This window comes from Lithobates pipiens, unplaced genomic scaffold (genome assembly GCF_037356315.1).
Source record: "Lithobates pipiens isolate NorthernLeopardFrog02 unplaced genomic scaffold, aLitPip1_a1.2 Scaffold_13, whole genome shotgun sequence".
Classification (NCBI taxonomy): Eukaryota; Metazoa; Chordata; class Amphibia; order Anura; family Ranidae; genus Lithobates; species Lithobates pipiens.
In genome coordinates, this window is record NW_027507718.1 from 239068811 (window position 1) to 239095861 (window position 27051).

At 42.0% G+C, this 27051-nt stretch overlaps 1 protein-coding gene across 1 annotated transcript in view; it reads right to left on the reverse strand.

The window, feature by feature from the left end:
* The window catches only part of CDS1 (CDP-diacylglycerol synthase 1), a 110009-nt gene that overhangs the window by 27158 nt on the left and 55800 nt on the right, over nucleotides 1-27051 (reverse strand). The window contains exons 4-6 of the mRNA XM_077476409.1: nucleotides 23595-23692; nucleotides 16985-17124; nucleotides 6731-6789 (exon numbers count right to left, since the gene is read on the reverse strand). Coding sequence (XP_077332535.1) covers nucleotides 6731-6789; nucleotides 16985-17124; nucleotides 23595-23692 — 297 coding nt within the window. The remainder of the gene's footprint in view (nucleotides 1-6730; nucleotides 6790-16984; nucleotides 17125-23594; nucleotides 23693-27051) is intronic.

Sequence of the window (27051 nt, forward strand, 5' to 3'; positions counted from 1 at the left end):
GACACAAATAATAATTTTCACAAAGTCTGCTGCCTTCGTTTTTATGATGGTAATTTGTATATACTCCAGAATGTTACGAAGAGTGATCAGCTGAATTGCAATTAATTTCCATGAAAATTAACTTAATCTCATAAAAAAAAAATAAAAAAAAACTGCATTTGCGAAAAAGGCTTCAGGGCGCCCAAGAAAGTCCAGTAAGCGCCAAGACCGCCTCCTACAAATGATTCTGTTGCTGGATAGGGGCACGACCAGTGCAGAGCTTGCTCAGGAATTGCAGCAGGCAGGTGTGAGTGCATTTGCACGCACAGTGAGAAGACTTTTGGAGGATGGCATGGTGTCAAGAAGGGCAGCAAAGAGGCCACTTCTCCCCAGGAAAAACATCAGGGACAGACCGATATTCTGCAAAAGATTCAGGGATTGGACTGCTGATGACTGGGGTAAAGTAATTTTCTCAGATTAATCCCCTTTCCCATTGTTTGGGGCATCCAGAAAAAACCTTGTCCGGAGAAGAAAAGGTGAGCGCTACCATCAGTACTGTGTCATGCAAACAGTAAAGTATCCTGAGACCATTCACGTGTGGGGTTGCTTCTCAGCCAAGGTGGGCTCACTCACAAATTTGCCTAAGAACACAGCCATGACTAAAGAATGGTACAAAAACATCCTCCGAGAGCAACTTTTCCCAACCATCCAAGAACAGTTTGGTGAGGAACAAAGGCTTTTTTCAGCATGATGGAGCACCTTGCCATAAGGCAAAAGTTATAACCAAGTGGCTTGGGGAAGAAAATATTAAAAACATTTTGGGTCCATGGCCAGGAAACTCCTCAGACCTTAATCCCATTGAGAACTTGTGGTCAATTCTCAAGAGGCGCGTGAAAAAAAAACCCCAAAAAAACCCTCACAAATTCCGACAAACCCCAAGCATGGATTATGCAAGATTGGACTGCCATCAGTCAGGATGTGGCCCAGAAGTTGATTAACAGCATGCCAGGGTGAATTGCAGAGGTCTTGAAAAAGAAGGGAAATATTGACTCTTTGCATAAACTTAATGTAATTGTCAACAAAAAGCCTTTGACATTTATGAAATGCTTGTAATTATACTTCGGTATACTACATTAAAATCTGACAAAAAGGATCTAAAAACACTGAAGCAGCAGACTTTGTGAAAATTTATATTTTTCTGTCATTCTCAAAACTTTTAACTGAAGACTGAAGACAGGTCTTTCTCTACCTGTGCCGCCCCAGACTACACATTATTGATGGTTACATTTTGGCCCCGACCATTCTGAATAAGTCCAGGAATGGACGACACGCAGATACCGTCATCATGCTAGCTACGGACCTCCAATACACAAGGAGAGCGGTGTACTGCTTAATCTGAGGCCGGATGTGTATATTGTTGCAGTGTTTATTCCTATCGCACAGTGAGTATTTTTAATCTGCACTGGTTTTAAATAAATATATCTAGGAGCACTATGTCAGTTTCTTGTCTTTCATATTCATGGTGCATGGCGCTTTCACACAAATAGAGCTTTCAGTTGGTGGCATTTTATAACCGCAGTTTTTATGTTTTTTTTATTATTAATTTTATATAAACGATAAAGATTGGAAACTGTTGAAAAAAAAAAAACCTGATAGTTTCTGCTTTTGATTATATAACATATCCAATAAAATCTAATTTCTGCATAAATTTAGTCCAAAATGTATTTTGCTGCATGTGGCAAGTGGTGCCAGTGATTGGGGCTTATCCTGGCAACACTGCGTTTTTTGCGACACTGGTATAGTTCTGATCATGATCAAGATACTGATCTATACAGACACTATCCTAGTAATGGTGGTGATCAGCGACTTACAGTATAACTGTGATAGTGGGGCGGGCAACATGGAGCCGACACTGGCTGGGAGGGACACTAACTGACACCAATTCAGTGATTGGTGAGAATACTGTACATGGACACTCTACTAATTTCACTGGCTGGGCGACAGGGGTCATCATCAGGAGGGAAATCAAGGAGTTAACTGTGTGCTGATTTTATTCACATTTCTCACATCATTTACATTTGTAGCTTGGTTTCTCTCCTTACAAAAGACCCACAATTAATGATATCCTAGGAGTGTTAAAGATGGGGGTAGGAGTTAGGTGGGGGGGGGGTTCAAGGGGAGGGAGTCGACCCATACCCATACGGGATTGGGTGTGTATCACTGGAATTTGATATTTACATGTCCAATTGTCCAAATGTTAAATAAAGATATATGGGAGCCTTATGGCCTGTACACACGATCCGAATAACATACGAAAAACTGATGTCCGAGGAAGAATCGTGGGTTTTTCGGATCATGTACACTACGTTCGGGCCCATTAGCAGGTGCTTTATCCTTGTTTTTTTTTAGAGGGTTTCTCTCCTTTTCAGTTCTGAACGGTAGGTTAACAAACACACAGATCTGTGCTGTGATTGGCCACAGCCAATCAGCAGGTATACAGCCTAAATGATTGGCTGCCCCCTGTTGACAAACGTCTGCTGTGTTCAATCTTAGTACAGGTCAGCAGGTAGCACGTGCATGCACCCCTCTATACCAGGAAGTACACAGCGACATACAGGCATGTCGCAGTGTCTGGCTGTGCTGCCCGCTAGTAGTAAATGTACCGTTAACAGGCAGTAGGTGGTTATTACTAGGTGAGCGGCTTGATTCAGCACAAGGGTGAAGCAGTGCACAGGGTGTACGCATGTAGGAAGCAGATCACAAGCATTACACTTGAGATGAGATTGGATCAGTTTTCTTTAACTTTTATGATCTTTTGGAACTTTTATCTTTGTTGCACTATATAGGTCTCTATAGTTTTGATGAGATTTGATCACGGATCGGTGTGATTGATTGAGCCATTTAGTGCTCTATTATTATTATGATAGTGATTGATGCATTTTAATTTTGTGTGCGTTTTTTCTCACTTTGACCAGGAGCACTGCACTAATTTGGGTTATTTGACTATTATACTGTATGCATGTAAACATTTGCAGTAATGCTTCCATTTCTACAGCATAAAAATACGGTCCAAATCAGGCAGTTGAATCCGAATTTCCTTGTTGGTTTACACAGCTAAAGATCACGGATCAAAACAGAGCTGTGTGATGGGGCGTACAGCATTCAGTACTACTGCGAGTAGCATATTGTATGTTTGTGTGCATGAGTCCTTATATTGTGTAGTAGAGATGAGTTTTTTTTATTATAATCTACGGAGCATTTGACATATCTGTACAGCATTGCACTTAACTTTGATAGGCTGAACGTTGTCAGCAGACATCATGCTGATCTAATCTGACACAAAATCAAACAACATGCTAATAAATTTCAGTTACTTATTGAACCCTACAGTTCACGCAACACACAGAAACCGTTACTGTATATGACCTAAGGATAAAGCATAACAGATCTAGAACATGAAATGGTGCATATTCGATAATATTAGATTAGGAAAAGTACAGGACACGCTGATCCGTAGAGGGGAGAGTACTGAATAGATAGCCAAAGAATGCATGAATGTGGAAAGAGGGGCTTGGTTGTGGTACTGTCACAAGAATAAAAGGAGAAGGGAGTTGCACTATGCATCTGTATTATGTGATATGGGCTAGTTAAGAGATAAGAAATAAATAGCATTCAAAGAACATGACTATTGAGTCTGGCATAGAAAATATACCTTGTGGATGTTGAAGTGGCCCTAGCATCAGGTACATTCATTGTTCAGTGTATTCATGCTAAGTAATGTGTAGGTGAAAGCCTATTTTATTTATTAGGTATTTATTTTCTCTCAAAGATCACATTACCCTTCATTATCTCTGCAAAATAAAGGCACTATTCAGGGTGAGCATCTACATTCTAGACCGGGATGCTGGCTCAGAGAGGACACAATTATGTAAATCCTGGTGCAGTTCTTGGCTGTTTTCAAGGTCAGCCCCTGCTGCAGCCTCTCCTTGTAGGTTGCAATCTGATCACTGGAGGAGAGAAAGAAATAGATCTTCTTGCCTGCAGCAGACTGATTACATCATCTCAGCCAAGGTAAAAAAGATCACTGGACTGGAGTTAAAGGAAGGTTTTTTTTAAGGATACAGGATGGAACATTTACTGTGTAGACCAGGGATATGCAATTAGTGGACCTCCAGCTGTTGCAGAACTACAATTCCCACGAGGCATAGCAAGACTCTTAAAGCCACAAACATGACAGCCAGAGGCAGAGGCATGATGGGACTTGTAGTTTAGCAACAGCTGGAGGTCCGCTAATTGCATATCCCTGGTGTAGACGTTTACTTCATAATACATATCAGGAATGTATTTGTGAAGTCACTGAAAGATCCTCTGTTTGATACCACGATTATGAACCATGCTGTTATCAATACAGCTACAAATGGCTACAGTATATAGCTGAGGAATACTTGAACTGCAGTTCATGGACTTTATGGGCACAGCCACAACAAATAAGATAAAATACAAAGCTTTACTGATGCACAATAAAACTTAACTGCATTCAAGTTAAAAGTAACATTCTGCACCAGAAGGCCGGCCATATATGGTTTAGCAGGAACCGGCTGAGATTCAAACTGTTAATGGGCAGGCTGAATGTACCAAGTTGATCGATAATCACTGTCTTCTCCCAGGCTGGGAGAAAACAATGGCCGGCAGGAGGGATTCCTGAAACAACGCAGTCTGTGTTGATGGGGGAATCTTGCAAATTTCTTTCCTGCAACCCGTGGTTCAGGAAAGAAATCTGTGCAGTGTATGGCATGCCTTAGTGTGGTGGTCCAAATAGAGGAGTATAAATACCCCGTAGTGCAATATGCACAGTTGAGTTATAGAATAGGAGTCTAAACTAGTAGAGGGCTCCCCCACCCCTTCACATAAAGCTCAACATGTTTCATGTATTCCACTTCTTCAGGAGCAAGGGGTGCTAACAGAGAAATGCTACAGTAACATCAGCTGGAGGCAATAACCCAGGTACAACGTGCCACACGGGAAACCATAAACAAAGGGACAGGATCCAAATAATGTTAAATATCAGATAAGTGTAATTTATCTAAAAGGGTAGATGTCGGAAGTGACCCTCATAACAAATCCATTAAATTCCAAAAGCACCTGACATATATAACAGCTTGTCCCCTAAAAGCCACAAATAAATTATACAGAAATGGAGGAAGGAAAAGTAGTGACTAAACCAAAAAGGTATTGCGCGAGTCGAAAACGTTCTCCCTGAAGAGTCCCCCACCGAATTCCATTTGTATGTTATCTCATTTGTATTTTATCCTATTTGTATATATTTTTTTGTAATTCCTTTATTTGTATAAAGAGTGATGGAAAATGCAGACATTCCATTTGTATTTTCTCTTATTTGGTGTGGTTGTGCCCATAAACTGCAGTTCAAGTATTCCTCAGAGATAACTATATTTATTTTATATATAATTACACACACACACACACACACACACACACACACACACACACACACACACTATATTATATATTTATTTAGGGAGGTGGCACTGCTCTTCGATTAGGGTTAACACGAGTGTCCATTGTACCTCCTCGTTCGGTTAGTTTCTAAAATTAAATGTACGTCATAATTGAAAGAGTAAATACCATTGTATCAGATGCCTTTGTTTTGTTTTACAACCTTTTCAAAGAACACTGACTGGTATATTCATACTGGCGGCTATTAGCACAGGGTCTTTACTTTCTGCCACATTTTATATATCAGGCACTTTATGTAATACAATATAGACATATCAGTGTTCCTAACATTAGCCTGTAGCAATTTCCAGGAAACATACTCCACCCATGGGCATATACCTTAACAGCATACATACATGTTAGGGTTACAGTGTTGTAGTCATTGGTACAGGTTAAAAGTAAAACTATCAAGAGTTTGGCCAATTCAAGTTTGAGCCTGGCACTGTCCCATCCACCTACTAAACCTCCCTATTGGTCTGTGAGGCAGCCATTTACTAGGGTAATAAATAGGACCAGCTGGAGTAAGGACAATATCAATGTTTGCTGATATAAGGTTTCCTTTACTAACCTTAAAGCACTAGGATAAAGATCCTTACTTTCAAAAATATGAATGTAATTTTCAACCAATGAGATCTGAAAACGACAGCCACCTTGCCAAATTTTTAGTTAACTAAAGATTGTTATTCTTGTGTAAAACCTTGTGAATTGAGACTTGTATATCATTTCAGCCACCCAGAACTCTAGATAGGCTGCTAATTTTGATATACAGTTCTCACTAAGGCCCAATTCACATAGGGGGCATTGGGGTGGTGGTAATGAACCCCATTTTCAAAGCCCCCCAACTACCTACAAGAGGACACGGTGGCTGCTAAGATCTGTTCACATTGCCACTACAGTGATTCTTTGCTTTCCGGCATGACAATTTTATTGCTCCATTATGTATTTGCCAAACATAACCATGGAAGTCATTACGCCACAGTGTTTCAATGAAAAAAAAAACGAAAAAAAAATAAAAATAAAAAAGGAATTTAGTAGCCATCACGAATGGGGAACACTTTATATAGGGGCAACAAAGTCCACTGTCCATGTGAAAGTTGGCGCTACCTTCTGATGCGTGTACATTTTATGCTTAGCCGGAATTGTCCAGGTTTATGATAGGTTTACAGTATCAGGGAATCACTGCTGTAATTGTACTGTACGTATATGAAAATATATTAAGAGGAGGATTAATACACACCATGTAAAACTGAAGACGGTACTGCTTCTTCACTAAACTCAACACAAACATGCAGAAACCTGTATGACAGAAAAACAAAAACATGCAAATTAGGCTTAATAACTTTGTGTGCTCATTGAGAGTTAACACATAGGAAGTGGAACACTCAAATTAAATAGACAAAGGGATTAAACATTGCTTGCTACTGAGAATGCCACTGGCACCAAACTCCATATAATAAAGTATAGAAAAACATCTACAAAGGCATATCAAACAGTTATGAATAACATGGGAGACTGCACAAAGTGAAGGGTTAATGGGGTTTCCAGCCTATATTCCGACTCCTCTAGGTGGTAATACTGCTAGGGTTGGGGGGCAGCTACCACTGATCAGAATACCAGAATGATCAGGCTGCCATATGAAACTATGCTCTTTACATCTCCTCTAGTGATAACTGTAATGCTATGTACAGACGATTGGACATTCAAACAACAAAACCGTGGATTTTTTTTCCCCGACGGATGTTGGTTCAAACTTGTCTTGCATACACACAGTCACACAAATGTCGGAAATTCATAATGTCAAGAACACGGTGACGTACAACACGTACGACGTGCCGAGAAAAATTAAGTTCAATAGCCAGTGCGGCTCTTCTGCTCGATTCCGAGCATGTGTGGACTTTTGTGCGTCGGAATTGTATACACATGCTTGGAATTGTGTACACACGCTTCGGAATTTCAGAAAATTTGAGAACCTGCTCTCAAACAGTTGTCGGAAATTCCGACAGCAAATGTCCGATGGACCCTACACACGGTCAGAATTTCCGACAACAAGCTCACATCGACCATTTGTTGTTGGAAAATCCTACCGTGTGTACGGCCCATGAATGTTAAAATTTCGCTTTACTTTCACAGGCTGACAGAGAGTAAAAGTGACTCTCTAAATTATGTGTCAAATGCAAGGCCTATAGGCCATTTCATGTGGCTGTGGCACCCCTCTCTTCTCCATCCTCACCTGATCTCAGCAGTTGGCAGCATAGAGGAACTCCACCAGATCCCGCGCTTCTCTGTGCAGAGGTGGAGAGTCTCGTCTCTGCCCCCAGTGGAGTGAAAGACAGAACTCCTCCTACAGATCCTGTGCAGCTGCAGTACCTCTTCATCTACGCCTCCCCCGGTCTCAGCATTCAGAAGACTGTAGCAGCCGACTCCAGCCCTCCTCCAGACCCTGCACGTTCTGCTTTGCAGCTCTGCTTCCAGCTTCTTCCTGGCAGCAGCACAAGGTAAGGTGTACTGTGATGTAAGAGAGGGTTGGGGACTCCTGACGTCTGATGGTGGGGGGGTGAGCTCTTGACATCAGGTGTAAGGGGTGTGGGGTGCTCTGGACATCTAGTCTTACAGCTACAACCAGCCCTTTGAGGGCAACCATAATGTTGATGCGGCCCACAATGAAATGGAGTTCAACACCCCTGCTCTAAATGGTAACACAGACATCAGTGAAAACCTGACTCTAACCCTTCTCTACTTTATTCAAAACTAAAACTATAAAAGACGTTAGTGGATTTATTGTAAAGAAAAAAAAAAAAAAAGAAAAAGAAAAAAGGGTACTGGGCATGCTATAAAGGACCAAAAATGTTTCTTTAATGTACACAGGATGTGTGTAGTACATCCAGTCCTTCTGCCCGGGTGCCATGCCGCCTCCTCCTCCCCCTATTTGCCAGCAATTTCTGGCTTTGTTTTCACCTCGTGATTTGGCCAGTAACACACCTCCTGTACTGGAGTGCCCCCCATTTTGGACGAAGGGGCAGCTTTGGACAAAAGCATTTGCACTTCTGGGGGAGGGGGGTGATGGGTGTAGTAGCAAATTTAAATACACTTAAAAACTGAAGCCAAACTCCAGTTCACACTTTATAATCAGTTACAACAACAGTTTTTTGTTCTGAATAAAAGTTACCCACTGTAAGCACCTTTGTCAGTGGTAAATGGTTTGTCTAATCCCCTCCAAACTGCTACATTTGCAAGTGAGATGTTCGTTTGAAAAACAACAGACTTACTGTCCAGAACACGAGGTGAAAATAAGAGAAACTAGAAAGTTGCAATAAAATAAATATTTGCTTTTGGCTTTAGTAGCTGTTGCTGGCAACAAAAGTCCATCTTACACAGTGCTTATTAAAAGTAGTAGTACAGCCAAAGCTTGTGCTGTTGTACTTCTTGTGTGGATCACAAACAGTATCTCACAAAAGTGAGTACACTCCTCACATTTTTGTAAATATTTTATTTATCTTTTCATGTAACAACACTGAAGAAATTACACTTTGATACAATGTACAGTAGAGAGTGTACAGCTTGTATAACAGTGTAAATTTGCTGTCCCCTCAAAATAACTCAACACACAGCCATTAATGTCTAAACCGCTGGTAACAAAAGTGAGTACACCTATAAGGGAAAATGTCCAAACTGGACCCAAAGTGTCAATATTTTGTGTGGCCACCATTATTTTCCAGCACTGCCTTAACCCTCTTGGGCATGAAGTTCACCAGAGCTTCCCAGGTTGCCACTAAAGTCCTCTTCCACTCCTCCATGACGACATCACAGAGCCGCTCCTCCACCTTCCGTTTGATGATGTCCCACAAATGCTCAATAGGGTTTAGGTCTGGAGACATGCTTGGCCAGTCCATCACCTTTACCCTCAGCTTCTTTAGCAAGTGGTCGTCTTAGAGGTGTGTTTGGGGTGGTTATGTTGGAATACTGCCCTGCAGCCCAGTCTCCGAAGAGAGGGGATCATGCTCTGCTTCACTATGTCACAGTACATGTTGGTATTCATGGTTCCCTCAATGAGCTGTAGCTCCCAAGTGCCACAGCACTCATGCAGCCCCAGATGACACTCCCACCACCATGCTTGACTGTAGGCAAGACACACTTTTAATTTTATTCCTCACCTGGTTGCCACCACACACGCTTGACACCATCGGAACCAAATACGTTTATCTTGGTCTCATCAGACCACAGGACATGGCTCCAGTAATCCATGTCCTTAGTCTGCTTGCCTTCAGCAAACTGTTTGTGGGCTTTCTTTTACATCATCTTTAGAAGAATCTTCCTTCTGGGACAACAGCCATGCAGATCAATTTGATGCAATGTGCAGCGTATGGTCTGAGCACTGACAGGCTGACCCCCCTTCAACCTCTGCAGCACTCATATGTCTATTTCTCAAAGACAACCTCTGGATATGACGCTGAGCACATGCACTCAACCTTTTTGGCTGACCATGGCGAGGCCTGTTCTGAGTGGAACCTGTCCTGTTAAACTGCTGTATGGTCTTAACCACGGTTTCAGGGTCTTGGCAATCTGCTTATAGCCTAGGTCATCTTTATGTAGAGCAACAATTCTTTTTTTCAGATCCTCAGAGAGTTCTTTGTCATGAAGTGCCATGTTGAACTTCCAGTCACCAGTATGAGAAAGAGAGCAATAACACCAAATTTAACACACCTGCTCCCCATTCACACCTGAGACCTTGAAACACTGACAAGTCCATCTATCTAAACCCTTATTAACTCTTAGTTTACCTTACTTACCTAAATTAACCCCTCCTTCTCTCGTCAACTATTTTCCCGCTGATGTTTTTTATTTCAATTTTGTTAACCATTAATATTTAAAATTCTTTTCTATTTGTTTTGCTGGTTAATTTTTTGTCATTAAAGAAAGCACAAAATTGAAAAAAAAAAAAAAGACATGGTTTAATTTGTAAATAAATTACAATGCTTTGTACCAGGATCATAATTTTGATGCAATTTCAAAATAGACAAGTTATAGGCTTAGAACTATACATTTTATCTACAATAATACAATTTTTTTTAAACACTAGTCACAAAAGAAAATATTTTGTCTAAGGATTGCAGAAAACATTTTTGCAGGACAATATCACAAAAAGAAAGCCTTGTACACGCTTGCATATTAGCATGTAGGCTGGAGTGAATGAGCCTTTTCATCCAAATGTTTGACCACTCTCATAGGCAAAGCTCCTCTACTTGCTGGTAGTGTTAGCGCTTGCCCACCCCTCCTCCTGCCAGTAAGGCAGCCCAATACAGTGATGGACCAATAGTAGTGTGTGTGCGTGTGTGTGTGTGTGTGTGTGTGTGTGTGTGTGTGTGTGTGTGTATGGGGTGAGGGCCTTTAACATAGGAAATAGTGGTGCCTTGTCCAATCAAAACAGCCCAGGCATAGTGGGGGCAATGAAATCTGCTTTCAGTAGAGGTGCGTGCACTTTATACTGGCCAACAATACCATTTAATTTTAAAGTGACATTGCTTTTTGTGTTATTATTTGTGAATTTAAATTCCAGCATATATGCATGCTTTGTCCTCCCTCTAACCCCAAGTTACATTTGCAGGAAATGTCTTCTGTTGTCTTTTATTGTGCACGGTCTCTAAATGCCACTACAGCTACAGGATTTGACAAACCCTACAGGCAGAAAAATATTGAACTCAATTTGCTGTACAGTAGACCTAATGGCTAAGGAAAATACACACACACACACACACACACACACACACACACAGGGGTTGGTTTGCAAAAAGGCAAATAGACTGTGCACTTTGCAAAGTGCAGTTGTACTCTGCATGAGCACTTGCTACAGAGTTTAATGAAGATGAGATCTGGACTCTGCAGGCCAGTCAAGTTCCTCCACCCCAAACTCGCTCATCTGTCTTTATGGACCTTACCTTGTGCACTGGTCTAAATCATTTGGTGGATGGGGGATTATGGTGTGGGGTTGTTTTTTTAAGGGTTGGGCTTGGCCCCTTAGTTCCAGTGAAGGAAAATCTTAAGGCGTCAGCATGCCAAGACATTATAGACAACTTCATGCTCCCAACTTTGTGGGAACAGTTTGGGGATGGCCCCTTCCTGTTCCAACATGACTGCGCACCAGTGAACAAAACAAGGTCCATAAAAGACATGTATGAGCAAGTTTGGGATGAAGGAACTTGACTGGCCTGCATATATCCTGACCTCATCCCGATAGAACACCTTTGTGATGAATTAGAGACTGAGCCAGGCCTGCTCTTCCACATCAGTGCCTAACCTCACAAATGTGCTTCTGGAAGAATGGTCAAACATTCCCATAGACACACTCCTAAACCTTGTGGACGGCCTTCACAGAAGAGTTGAAGCTGGTATAGCTGCAAAGGGTGGGCCAACTCATTATTGATCCCTACAGACTAAGAATGGGGTGCCATTAAAGTTCATGTGTGTGTATATAGGCAGGCTTCACAATACTTTTGAAAATATAGTATATACACTACCTTCCTACATGGCCAAGGAGACATTAGACCTAGGTTTCTGTTAAACATATATATAACATCAGTGCGGCAGATTTCTCTGCAGCAGCTCAGCTATATTGGGTTTTTAATTTTACATAAAAGACGTTAAATGTTCCAAATGGGAAGGTACAAGATATACTGGGTTAGGGTTGCACCAATACTAGTATCAGTGCTGATACCAAGTATTTGCACGCGTACTTGTGCTTGACTCGATACCTGGCAGGAGGCCAGTACACTTGGCGTCCTCAGTGTAGCAGGGGGCCGGGCAGCCTCACAGATGATCGGTGCAGCGGTGGGGGCAGTTACAAGCGCCATTCTCTCTGTATAGCTTTTTTGACAGACACTTATCCTCCTCTCCCTCACGCAGCTGTCAGAGAAATCGGTGCTTGCAACTGGCCCCACCGATCATGCCCAATTGTCCCCTGTGTGCTCCCCGGCTCCCCCCTTGTCCTGGATCTGTCAGGATGGAAAGCGGAGGAAGGAGCCGGTAAATCTGTCATTTATCTGCTACTTCCTTTTCCGAATGCACAGAGTCAGTGATCACTGACTCTGTCCATTCATAACCGAGCATCATAAGTTGTGTTTGCATAGTTTCAAAGTAGGCGAGGTTGAAAAAAAGACACAAGTCTATCAAGTCCAACCTAGGTGTGTGATTTTATGTCAGTATTACATTGTATATCCCTGTATGTTGTGGTCGTTCAGGTGCTTATCTAATCGTTTTTTTAAATTATCAATGCTCCCTGCTAAAACCAATGCCTGTGGAAGAGAATTCCACACCCTAACCGCTCTTACAGTAAAAGAACAAAGGAAGTGCCCCAGGGATTTTATGGGCAAGGGATGAAACCAGATGAGTATGAAACATATGTAAAAAAAATAATACAAAAATGTATTGGTTTACAATCGTACAGTTACATATATTAAATATGAATAAAATCAAAAGCAGATGGTCACGCTACAACAATCTACAGCTCAGTTCTGAATCATAAGGTTGGTCTCATGGTAGGAGGCCGGGAAATTTACATGAGTTCAGAAATCCATCTTGCAGTAAAGAACCCTATACGCAGTTTGAGGTTTAACCTCTTTTCTTCTAATTTTTGCGAATGGCCGTGTGCTCTTATTAAATTTCATTTCACTGAAAACTTTAATCCCTATTGTGGGGTCACCAGTATGGTATTTGTACATACAAATCATATCCCCTCTCAAGCGTCTCCTCTCCAGAGAGAACAAGTTCAGTGCTTGTAACCTTTCCTCATAACCAAGTCCCCCAGTATCTTTATTAGTTTTGTTGCCCTTCTTTGTACTCGCTCCAGTTTCTAGCACATCCTTCCTGAGGACTGGTGCCCCGAACTGGACAACATATTCCAGGTGCGGCCAGACCAGAGTCTTGTAGATGCTGATGATGATCCCTCAGTCTTCTAGTTTTTGAATGCCTTCTCCTTTGCTTTTATATGCATTTTTACGTTGGAGTTAAGCCACCTAGAACTTTTATTAGCACTTTTAAATGCATTTCCCATTGGGATGCACTGGCTAATGCCCTATTTAATATGCTCTAAAAAACATACCAATTTTTCCTCTGTGTTTTTTGTTCCTAAGATTTTATCCCAATTATTATCTTCTAGCAATTATCGTAGTTTAGGGAAGTTGGCTCTTTTGAAATTCAGTGTCTTTGTATTCCCCTTATGTTTCCTATTTGTGTGATTTATACTAAAACTAATTGACCTGTGATCGCCGTTTCCTAAATTGCCTTGTATTTCCACATCCGTGATCAGGCCTGTATTGTTGATAATCAGTAGGTCTATAACGCTTCATTTCTAGTTGGTGCATTTACCATCTGACCCATGAAATTGTCCGGTAAGGAACTGGCGAGCCTTAGATGAATGCACGGTTCCTTCCACCCAGTCTATGTCTGGATAATTAAAATCATTATAATGACACTTCACAGTGTTGCCGCTAATCCAAATTGTGATAGGAGGCCTGTCTCCTCCCTCTGGTTTAGGGGGCCTATAGCATACTCCCAGTATTACTTTCCCCTTAGTTTCCTCCCTTTGTATCACTACCCATAAGGATTCCACCTCCTTATTTGCTCCCTTAGTGATGCCATCTCTCACATTCACTTGTACAACATTTTTGATATACAGGCATACCCCTCCCCCTTTTGTACCCTCTCTATCCCTGCAATATAGGGAATACCCTTGAATGGTTGCCAGCCAATCGTGAGAGCTGTTGAACCAAGTCTCTGTAATTCCTACAAAATCTAAATCCTCCTCGTGCAACAGTAGTTCTAGTTCTCCCATCTTGTCCGCCAGACTCCTGGCATTGGTGCACATGCCACGTAATTTAGACTGGTTGCATATAGGACTTTTTACTATACTTACCTTGGGTTGAGGTGCTTTAGTCAACCTATCACTAATGTCCCCAATACTACCCTCTGGAACATGTTACGTGCTCTCTCTACCTGTGGACCTGCCACCCCCATCGCCTAGTTTAAAAGCCCCTCTAACTTTTCAGCCATCTTCACTCCCAGCAGATCTGCACCTTCCCCATTTAGGTGCAGTCCGTCCCTTCTATAGTGCTGGTAACCAACTGAGAAGTCACCCCAGTTCTCTAGGAACACAAACACCTCCTTTCTACACCAACTCCTGAGCCACTTGTTTACTTCCCTAATCGCCTTCTGCCCTTCTGGTGTGGTTCGAGGTACCGGTAGTATTTCTGAGAATACTACCTTTATGATGCTTCAGTTTGAGAATGGAGAGGAGCCTCTGTCTCTTGTCCATTCATCTTAAGTGCAGCTGAGGCTGCTGAGAAAGAGAATGGGAAATATCTGTCCATAGTCCCTTTCCTTGTCTCAAAGAAGAGATGTTGGCAGCCTGTTTAGTTTTTGGGTTTAGATAAACTTTAGTGTAAAGCTTGGTTCATACTAGCCAACGCCACGATTTTCAGTGCGACTTTGACATGACTGATACTACTTTTAAATTCTCTGCCACTGAAGCCATATCAAAGTCACATCAAAGTAGTGCATGAACCTGTTCTGAAGGCGCAGCGACTTCAGTAGTGACAATTGGAACAGCTCTCATAGAGATAGATGGCAGTTCAAATGTCCTGTGACTTTGGTCTAACAAGTCGGATCCTAAGTCGCAGGAGTGTAAACCAAGTCTAACAAGTAAAATATGCTAACAATGGTTTAGCCTGTGCCAGTTATATGGGACTAGAACTGTAACAATATTTACTTTTATATTGCAGCAATGAGAGACTTCTACTCTGAGGACATACTTGAGCCAAACCCAAAAAAAGAAAATCAATAGATTGACTGTAATACAAACACTTGCTGAGAACTATGTGCTTCATACTGTCCAAACTGCAAGTGTGTGCACGTTAAGTGCTGCGAATGAACAATGTGAAAATGAAAACTGCTGCTAGAATATACAGAGAAACCACTTTAGTTTTAAAAGATAAGCTGCAACTAGAATAATTTAAGCAACTATGTCTGAATAATCATATCTGTGACAGTGGTCACATGATTGCTGTTCCTTCCCGCCCCCCTGTGATATTAAGGGCTTGGCTTTTTTTTTTTCATTTTTTTTTTTTTTAATAACAAACATGTCATACTTACCTGCTCTATGCAGAGGTTTTGCACAGAGCAACCCGGACCCTCCTTTTCTTGGCTCCCCCGCCAGTGCTCCTGGCTCCTTCCTCCTGCCAAGTGCTCCCACAGCAAGCCCTCTCTTTCTCCTCAATGGCTCAGTGGCTGTGATTGACAGCAGCAGAAGCTAATGGCGCCTGCTGCTGTCCCAGCCAATGAGGAGAAAGAGTCCCCAGAGAGTCGAGGCTGGATCGAGATGGGGCTCAGGCGAGTATTAGGAGGGCTGGGGGAGATGCTGCACACAGAAAGCATCTTAAATTTTAATGCATAGAATTGATTAAAAGGTAAAAAGCCTTCTGCCTTTAGAACCACTTTAAGTGCTCTGCGTGTCAGACTTGGGGGGGCCTCTTTTAGTACATGATCATGATAAAGCTTATTATAACTAAATGTATTATGTGCTTAATGTTCAAGTAGAGTGGTCATAAACGTGAGGATTTTAAAACTAGGCATACAGTGCACACATGCATAAGCATACTTACTTTTAGTAAAAACACACACCCTAAAACAATTACTAGATCTAGAGCAGTGGTCTTCAAACTTGTGTCCCTTTGCTTGCCTTTATCCAGCCCTTGAGGCGTTATTCCTGCCACTGACACCCACAATGTGGCACTATTCCTACCAATGATGGGGCATAATACCTTCCACTGACAACATTGGTTACTCCCACTGGGCACAGTCTGGCCCCCCTAAAGACTGAAGGACAGTAAACTAGCCCTTTCTTTAGAATGTGAGGAGACCCCTGATCTAGAGACAGACAGTGGAAGAGAAATCCAAATTTAGACTTCCTGTAAAAATCAAGCTTGGCTCCGCACTTTCATGCATCTCAAGATTATAGTCATGATGTACAGAGTCAATCATACAATCATATTGGCTCTATACCCTGTGATTGCTGAGAACCAATCACAGCCACCATGTGTAAACTAGTAGTGTTTACACACGTTCAGCCCATTCACAATGGGGAAAGCTCCCCTTCTCCAAATGTTTATGAAATATTTTATTGAGGGTCTTGTGGGGGAGGGGGGGTTTAAAAAGGTAAAAGAAATGAAAGGTATATGTAATAAAACCCAAATTCTTTCATTCTGAATGGCACAACAATGCACCTTGCCACCAAAGTGCAAAAGAATGGGCTGCCTTAATGCAATGCTCATTACCGCCCATTAATGCACATGCACTAATGCAGAACAAATTCTGTGCATAAGCTCTAAAAGTCAGTCCTGCAATATAGCCATGCTTTTTGGCAGCCGCTCTAGACATCTAATTAAGACCATTAACATTCTCTTTTCTGCTAGGGGAGGGAGAGAGGCATGGGTCTCAAACTTACCTATAACATAAAGTGCAAATGATATGAAACGGTGATACCGAATGAGGAACTGAAGGGCCTCTTCTCTTTGTACAGATGTAGCAAAATAGTCTGCCAATGTCTCTCCATAGAAAAAATAATTAACACACAAGAGAAAGTACCTGCAAGTGAAGCAAAACTGCTTACAATGAATTATTCATACTTGCATATAAATAAAATTCACTTCACACATAAAATGCCAATTAGAGCTTAAAAGAAAAAAAAAAAAAAAGAAGAAGAATACAGTTATGTGTGTGTATATATATATATATATATATATATATATATATATATATATATATATATATATATATATATATATATATATATATATATATATATATATATATATATATATATATATAAAAAAAAACAATAAAAAAAACCCATCATTAAAAGCATCTCAACACTGTTTTTTTTGTTTTGTTTTTTTAAACAAGCCAACCTGCAATTAAAATTCAATAATGCTTACTAGGGCAGTGACTCCTAATTTTTGCAGGAGACACAGTGGGGTAGATTTATTAAAGCCGAAGCACTCAGAATCTGGTGCAGCTGTGCAAGGTAACCAATCAGCTTCTAAACTCAGCTGGTTTATTTAGGGTCTGGCAATAAAACCTAGAAGCTGATTGGTTTCTATGCAGAAGTGAGCCTGATTTTGCACTCTCCAGCTTTAGTAAATAAACCCCAAATGTGTGTTGGATGCCTCAGTGCCCCGTTTCCATCCACAGGCTGCCAAGGCAATACTGGATGCCAGGTGCCAAGTGAGAGTTAATGTAGAATTGGTTGCGGTGACCTGGAGGAGGTTTCTCCTCGTTTCATGCCCTGATCCAAGCCATTGTTTGTAAATGCATATTTTATTATCCCACTTATTAAAAAGGAGCTTTATCAGCATTATACAGTGAGCTCCGTTTTGCTTTTGTTTTACATGTCACTGTTCCTTTAGGTCTCATTCACCTGGGGCCCACTATAACATACCCTGTACAGGACCTTGTTTACCCACACAGCGATGCACAAGTATTCCATGCATCCTTGTGCAAGTGGTCCTGTTGATGGCAATTGGGACAGAGTAGCTGCACGGACACAACAAATGTGTCTCAATATGACATCCGTGTGGGTGCAGGTGGGTTTCCCATATGCAGACCTTTTGTCATGTAAGATAACTCTTATTTTTATTATCTCACCAGTAAGGCATTTGTGTATTGAAATCATATCCCCTATGAAGCGTCTCTTCTCCAGAGAGAATAAGTTCAGTGCGTGCAACCTTTCCTCAATATCCTCCAGACCCTTTATTAGCTTTGTTGCCCTTCTTTGTTCTCGCTCCATTTCCAGTACATCCTTCCTGAGGACTGGTGACCAGAAAGTCCAGATACACCATGTCTACGGGCTTTCCTTTATCGAGATGGCAGCTCACCTCCTCATAGAAGGTTAATAGATTGGTTTGGCAAGAACAACTCTTCATTAATCCATGCTCCATTACTGCTAATGATACGTTCTCATTACTAAAATCTTGTATATAGTCCCTTATCATCCCCTCGAAGAGTTTACATACTATTGATGTTAGGCTAACTGGTCTGTAATTCCCAGGGATGTATTTTGGGCCCTTTTTAAAAATATTGGTGCTACATTAGCTTTTCTCCAATCAGCTGGTACCATTCCAGTCAGTAAAAATTAGGAACAATGGTCTGGCAATTGCTTGACTGAGTTCCCCAAGTACCCTCAGGTGCAAGCCATCTGGTCCTGGTGATTTATTAATGTTAAGTTTCCCACGTCTAATTTTAATTCTGTCCTCTGTTAACCATGGAAGTGCTTCCTGTGATGTGTCATGAGGATAAACACTGCAGTTTTGGTTACTGAAGCCCCCGATTCCTTCGTGAAGACTGAGGAGAAGAATAAATTCAATACCTTTGCCATCTCCCCATCCTTTGTAACCAGATGTCCTTCCTAATTCTTTATGAGGCGAAAATGGTCTGTCCTCCTTTTTTACTGTTTACATACTTAACCACTTGAGCCCCGGAAGAATTTACCCCCCTTCCTGACCGGAGCACTTTTTGCGATTCGGCACTGCGCCGTTTTAACTGACAGACAATTGCGCAGTCATGCGCCGTGGCACCCAAACAAAATTTACATCCTTTTTTTTCACCACAAATAGAGCTTTCTTTTGGTGGTATTTAATCACCCCTGCGGTTTTTATTTTTTGTGCTATAAACAAAAAAAAGAGCGACAATTTTGAGAAAAAAAAAAAAAACACATTATTTTCAACTTTTTGCCATAATAAATATCCCCAAACATATATAAAAAATATATATTTTTCCTCAGTTTAGGCTGATACGTATTCTTCTACATATTTTTGGTTAAAAAAAAATTGTGATTATTGATTGGTATGCGCAAAAGTTATAGCGTTTACAAAATAAGGGATCGTTTTACGGCATTTTTATTAATATTTTTTTTTTAAATGGCGGCGATCAGCGATTTTTATCGCGACTGCGACATTATGGCGGACACATCGGACATTTTTGACACCACTGTAATTTATACAGCAATCAGTGCTATACAAATGCACCGATTCCTGTGTAAATGACACTGGCAGTGAAGGGGTTTACCACTAGGTGGCAGTGTAGGGGTTAAGTGTGTTCTAGGGGCGTGTTGCTAACTGTGCGGGGCGTGGCTGTGTTTTACAGATCACTGATCTCTGCTCCAATCACAGGGAGCAGAGATCAGTGTCACTGTTGCTAGGCAGAACAGGGAGATGCTTGTTTACTTTAGCATCTCCCCGTTCTTCCTCTCCGTGAGGCGATCGCGGGTACGTTCACGTACGTGATTCTGCCTGTACGTGCCCCTCTGCCGACGTATATCGGTGTGAGGCGGTCGGGAAGCGGTTACAGAATTTCTTGGGATGTTTTTTGCTCTCCTCCGCTATGTGTCTGTCTTTCATGTTCTATCTTAGCCGTCCTTATTGCACCCTTACATTTCTTGTTGCCTTCTTTATAAAGTCTGAATACTGATGATGATCCCTCAACCTTGTATTTTTTTAAGGCCTTCTCCTTTACTTTTATATGCATTTTTACATTAGAGTTAAACCATCCAGGACTTTTGTTCGCTCTTTTAAATGTATTAACCAATAGGATGCATTAGCTAATGCCCTTATTTAATATGCTCTTAAAGAAAACCCATCTCTCCTCCGTGTTCTTTGTTGCTAAGATTTTATCCCAATTTATGCCTTCTAGCAAGGCTCGTAGTTTAGGGAAGTTGGCTCTTTTGTACTCCCCTTATGTTTCATATGTGATTTATGCTGAAGCCAATTGACCTGTGATTGCGGTTACCTAAATTGTCCCGTATTTCCACATGCGTGATCAGGTCTGTATTTTTGGTAATCATTAGATTCAGTAACGCTTTATTTCTAGTTGGTGCGCCTACCATCTGACCCATAAAATTGTCCTGCAAGACATATAGGAACTGGCGAGCCTTAGATGAATGCGTGGTTCCCTCTGCCCAGTCTATGTCTGGATAGTTAAAATCCCCCATTATGATAACACTTCCCATCCTTGCTGCTAATAATGATAATGACGATAGTGATAAGAGATCCGTCTCCCCTTCCTCCCTCAGGTTAGGGGGCCTATAGCATACTCCCAGTATTATTTTCCCCCTAGCTTCATCCCTTTGGAGCTCTAACCATAAGGATTCCACCTCCTCCCTAGCTCCCTTAGTGATGTCATCTCTCACATTCACTTGTACATTATTCTTGATATATAGGCATACCCCTCCCCCTTTTTACCCTCTCTATCCTTGTGATAAAGGGTATACCCTTGGATGTTTGCCAGCCAATCATGAGAGCTGTTGAACCAGGTCTCTGAAATTCCCACAAAATCCAAATCCTCCTGGTACAACAGTATCTCTAGTGAACATGCCTCATAGTTTAGACCAGTCGCATATTATCCTCTTATTGGGTGTTCCGAGATTGCAATTAGAATTTGCTACTAACCTGTTACCTTTATGTGCTTTGATCAACTTACCACTAATGCCCCCAATACTACCCTCTGGAATATGTTCTGCGCTGACTATCTCTACCTCTGAACCCCCCTCCCAAATTGCCTAGTCTTAAGGATCACATACTTTAACATCAGTGCAGTTAAAAAATAAAACACAGCCATGTAATAAAACACATTTACCACTGTGCGTTTTAAAACAATATATACATTTTCTATTACAACTAAGTTTTTCTTTAGAGGAGAAGTCTTGCCTGAGCTTTTTAGGCTGGGCTTCTCCTCTGGGTCAAAGGAGTGCAATTTGTTTTGCACTCCTGTGACCCGCTTTAAGTTCAGTCGAGGCAGCGCATCATCCGGACTTCAGAAGTCTGGATCAGCCAGAAGCCTTGACCGACGGCAGTCTCAGCGAGCTGCTGAGACGGCTGCTCCCCGCCCCTCCACAGCTCAGCACGCCAATGAGCTTGGAGGAGCTGAGCAGGAGAGATGCTGACTGACCGGCAGCATCTCTCTTCTCGGGGAGGGGAGAGAACCCAGCCATCTGTGGTGTTCGGTGGCTCGGTTCTCAGTGAAGAGGCAGCGGGGGACAGCTGCAGCATCGGTGTGATGCTCCATCCACATAGCCAAGTATGAATATAAAAAACAAAAAACAAACCCATACTTCTCTTTTAAGTGTTTAGCAATATGAGATGCTGGTAAGTTCCACGCTGTGTTGGTAACTCTCGGAAGAAAGTTGAACCCAGCCTGAATCCAATTTCTTCCCTTTTTTGCCTCCTAGTAAGTGAAGACAGTGCCAAGTCTCACCCAAACAGAAGAGGAAAAACAGGAATTTCATGTAACTGTTTCAAGTTTCTGTATAAAACATACTGTGCTAGGGCCTATTTTAATCCTGAAATGAAATAAGGGTGCTAGATGAAGCATTCCATTCCTTTAAAGCAGAGTCAATGGCTTAAAACACAAAGCAAAATTTACGGCTCCATCTGCTGAAGAATAAAAGCTGCTGCAATTTAAAAACCAATCACCATACGATAGATAGATAGATACAGTGCCTTGAAAAAGTATTTATACCCCTTGAAATTTTCCACATTTTGTCATATTACAACCAAAAACAAATCTATTTTATTGGGATTTTATGTGATAGACCAAAACAAAGTGGCACATAATTGTGAAGTGGAAGGAAAAAAAAAAAACTATTTTCAATTTTTTTTACAAATACATATGTGAAAAGTTTGGCGTGCATTTGTATTCAGCCCCTCTGATAACCCTAACTAAAATCTAGTGGAACCAATTGCCTTCAGAAGTCACCTAATTAGAAAATAGAGTCTACCTGTGTGTAATTTAATCTCAGTATAAATACACCTGTTCTGTGAAGCCCTCAGAGGTTTGTTAGAGAACCTTAGTGAACAAACAGCATTATGAATGCCAAGGAACACATCAGACAAGTCAGGGATAAAGTTGTGGAGAAGTAGGATTAGGTTCTAAAAACATATCCCAAGCTTTGAAAATCTCATGGAGCACGGTTTAATCCATCACTCAAAAATGGAAAAGAAAAAAAAAAAAAAAAGGAGTATGGCACAATTGCAACCCTACCAAGACATGGCCGTCCACCTAAACTGACAGGCCGGGCAAGGAGAGCATTAATCAAAGAAGCAGCCAAGAGGCCCATGGTAACTCTGGAGGAGCTGCAGACATCAGGTGAGGGAATCTGTAAACAGGACAACTATTGGTCGTGCACTCCACAAATCTGGCCTTCATGGAAGTGTGGCAAGAAGAAATCCATTGTTGAAAGAAAGTCCCATTTCCAGTTTGCGAGAAGCCATGTGGGGGACACAGCAAACATGTGGAAGAAGATACTCTGGTCAAATGAGACCAAAAATGAACTTTTTGGCTTAAAAGCAAAATGCTGCGTGGCAGAAGATTAACACTGCACATCACCCTGAACACACCACCCCCACCATAAAACATAGTGGCGGCAGCATCATGCTGTGAGGATGCTTTTCTTCAGCAGGGACAGGGAAGCTGGTCAGAGTTGATGGGAAGATGGATGGAGCAAAATACAAGGCAATCTTAGAAGAAAATTGGTTACAATCTGCAAAAGACTTGAGACTGGGACAGAGGGTCAACTTCCAGCAGGACAATGCTGTTCACAGACAGACATTCTCCATCCAATCCGACAGAGCTTGGGCAAAAATTTCGCCATCCTGATGTGCAAAGCTGGTAGAGACATCCCCAAAAAGACTTGCAGCTGTAATTGCAGTGAAAGGTGGTTCTACAAAGTATTGAGACTCGGGAGCTGATTACAAATGCACGCCACACTTTTCACATATTTGTAAAATAATTTGAAAGCCATTTATCATTTTCCTTTCACTTCACAATTATGTGTCAGTTTGTGTTGGTCTATCACATAAAATACATTCATGATTTTGGCTGTAACATGAAAAAAAAAAGTGGAAAATTTCAAGGAGTATGAATATTTTTTTAAAGGCTAGATAGACAGATTTCTTTTTTTTTTTTTTTACAGAAAAAAAAAAAAAACTCAGTTTTTGTAATATAATTATGCTGTGTGTCCATTTTGACATGATACATAGTAGAGTATTTATCAGACTACTTACCAGCTCAGAGTTCTGAACCATGGCAACTCATAGGAGCGATATACTCTGTGGCCAATTGAAATTATTTCATGGAAACATTTCACCTGTATAGCAGATACCTGCAACACAGAGACACAAACCGATACATTTTACAAAATTAAACTTCTGGGACTAAGGTCACAATTATCAGGTGAGACTAATGTGAGAAAATTTGTGCTTAAAGTGTTGCTAAACCCAGGATGTGCATTCAATATACCTGGCATCCCACGGTACATGGAAAAATGCAATTATTTTAGTAAATATAAACTGCTAAATACCTTTTCTCATCAGCAGTATATAGCAGTCTTATGACTTCTATCAGTGTTTGGTTAAAGCTTGTAAGAGGAATTTTAATTCTTTCCTGACTGTCCTGTCTCTGTCTTGACAGTGACGATTGGCCCTGTGCTGATCACATGCACCCTCTGAAGAAAAAAAAAAAAAAAAAAAAAGAAAGAAAGAAAAAAAAACGCTCTAGCAATACACAATAAAACTGAGCATGTGCAGCTTGTCTCTAAGGTTTTGTTCTATCAGGAGATGGATCGGGGACTGTGGAAAAGGGGGAGGATTAGAGAAGACAGGATCAAAGAGCCTTTTTACACAATGCAGAGGATAACCCCTTAGGGTCCACAGCATGTATAACAAGCATGCTTTACTGCCTATGCAGACTGATTTTACTGTTCCAAGTTTAGTAACACTTTAAGCCATCAAAGTGATTTAGTCTAACAGTTGTATTGGTTATGAACAATGTTATAAACAGTCAAGAAATACCAAGTCAGAGTTTATATATACACACACACAGATATTTGGCTCTACTGGCCACACACATCGCCCATTGCTTCTTACTAGCATATCAATGCAGCGACCCCTTTCATTCACTACTCTGGCCTGGAAATTCTGGGCTGTGATTTGTATTGAAAATGAACAAGTACAACCTATAATATAGTGCAAAACACCTGGTGTCTGCTCAATAGAAATAAATGGCAGGCCCGTCTACCTTTCATTCTTTTTAAACAGGCTGCAATTTGGGAACAAACCATGGGGGTTGATTTTCAAAAGGCAAATAGACTGCCCTCTGCATGAGTAGTTGCTCCAGCGCTAAGTCAATGAGGTGAAGCTCTGCCGACTCCCATAATCCAATCATGTGCAAGCAAAAAAATTATATTTTTGTACTCACCGTAAAATCCTTTTCTCCAAAATTCATTGACGGACACAGCTCCTTTAATTCTTGACCTCAGGGTTATCACGCCACCTTCAGGAGAGGACTAGGCAGAACATGTAACACATGTAGAATCAGCAAGACTGCACAGCACCGCCCAGGGGGCGGTCCCTCTGGCTATAACCCCTCACCCTGCTTCCTGCAGCTCAGTTAGTCAAAAAGCATTACAAACATAAATAGGAGGGGTGGGTGCTGCGTCCGTCAATGAACTTCAGAGAAAAGGATTTTAAGGCGAGTAGAAAAATCCCATTTTCTCTTTCGTTCATTGACGGACACAGCTCCTTTAATTCTTGACCTTAGGGACGTCCCCAAGCAGTGTAAAAAAACAAACAAACAAAAACAAAAAACAAAACAAATAAAAAACACGAGGGGTGGAAACAGCAAAACCATAACTTCATCCACAACAAAAAAGGAACACCTCAACAGAGGAGTTGCCATCTTAAAAACGGCCGCAGTCAAAACCTGCGGCCAACTTATGCATCAAAAGATGCATTTACAACAAACTAACTTAAAGAAAGTGTAAATTGCAACCTTACACAGCCGCCTGCAAATCCTTGTGGCCAAAGCAAGCATCCGAAGATGCGCTTACGTCAACTTTAATTGAATTTAGTGAAAGTGTGGACGAACGGCCAAGTCGCCGCCTTACACAACTGGGAGAAAGAGTTAACAAGGGAATCTCCCTAATGTTTTCAAATGGCGGTTTCTGAAGCGCCGATTGCACCAGGTTCAGATCCCATAGAGGTAGCGGTGGTCGAACCGGAGGGACTACGCGTCGAACCCCTTGCACAAAAGTACTCACCAATGAGTGAGACGCCAAGGGACATTGGAAAAAGACAGCCAAGGCTGATATCTGTCCCTTGATGGTGCTTAAGGCAAGTTTTTGATCCACTCCTCGCTGCAAAAACAGCAGGATTCTGGAAGCTGAGTATGTGCACAGACGCCACCCCCATCTCCTCACACATGGAGATGAAAGCCTTCCACGTACGATGGTAAATCTTTTGAGAAAATGACTTCCGTGACCTCAGCATAGTGGAAATCACCAGGTCCAACAGACCTCGGTCCCTTAGTACCTGGTTTTCAACAGCCATGCCATTAAATCCAGCGACGGTAAAGCAGGATGAAGTATCGGACCTTGCGATAGAAGGTTTTCTCGCATCGGCAGCCACCAAGGAACATCCGCCACCAGTCATACTTGGTCGGCGTACCAAGGACGTAGAGGTCAATCTGGGGCAATCAGAATCACCGGAATCCCCTCGGCCTCCACTCTGCACAGCAGACGTGGTAGAAGTTTGAGTGGGGGGGGCATAAATCAGCCAATATTGCCCCCACGGAGCCACCAACGCATCTGATGCATCCGCCCAGAGGTCTCTTGTCCTGGACACAAACCTCTGCACCTTCCGATGCAGCCGAGAGGGCAAGAGGTCCACATCTGGTGTGCCCACTAACTTAGTCAGTCAAAGGAGCCTGAATACATCCGGATGCAACGACCATTCCCCTGGGTCCAGCATCTGACCACTTAGGTAGTCTGCCTGCCAGTTTTCTACGCCCGGAATGTATATGGACCTCCCGTGGCTGCGGCCGAGCTTCTCGATCCTCCTTGATGATTGACATATGCCACTGCCATGGCGTTGTCCAACTGGATCCTGACTGGACACCCCTGTAGCCGCCTGGACCATGTGGAGAGGTATCGTCTGATCGCCCAAAGCTCAAGGACATTGATCGGCAGTTGGGATTCTTCCTGCGATCAGAGGCCCTGGGCTGACTTCACGGTGCAACAACTTTGCCCATTCAGTAAGTGTCTGCGGCACCAAGGCCGTGGCCAGCACCGGTCGTAACGCTGACCCCACTACCATAATCATGGCCACTGCCTCGGCCCTCCTGTCGGCAGGGTCCTTGAAGGCAGGAGTCCCTTCTACAGGAATCGTGGTTACTTTATTTAACCTGGATACCGGGGGGTTAAGGACCAGAGGAGATTTTTGAGATTGTAGATCACAGGATCAAAAATTGCAGAAAAAAAAATAAAAAATGAAAAAATCCCAGGACCAATGGTCTCCTCAGGGAGCCAGGTCCTTCTACACAGGGCAGAAAAAAACTGAGCTGCAGTAAGCAGGGTGAGGGGTTATAGCCAGAGGGACCGCCCCATGGGTGGTGCTGTGCAATCTTGCTGTTTTTACATGTGTTACATATTCTGCCTAGTCCTCTCCTGAAGGTGGCGTGATAACC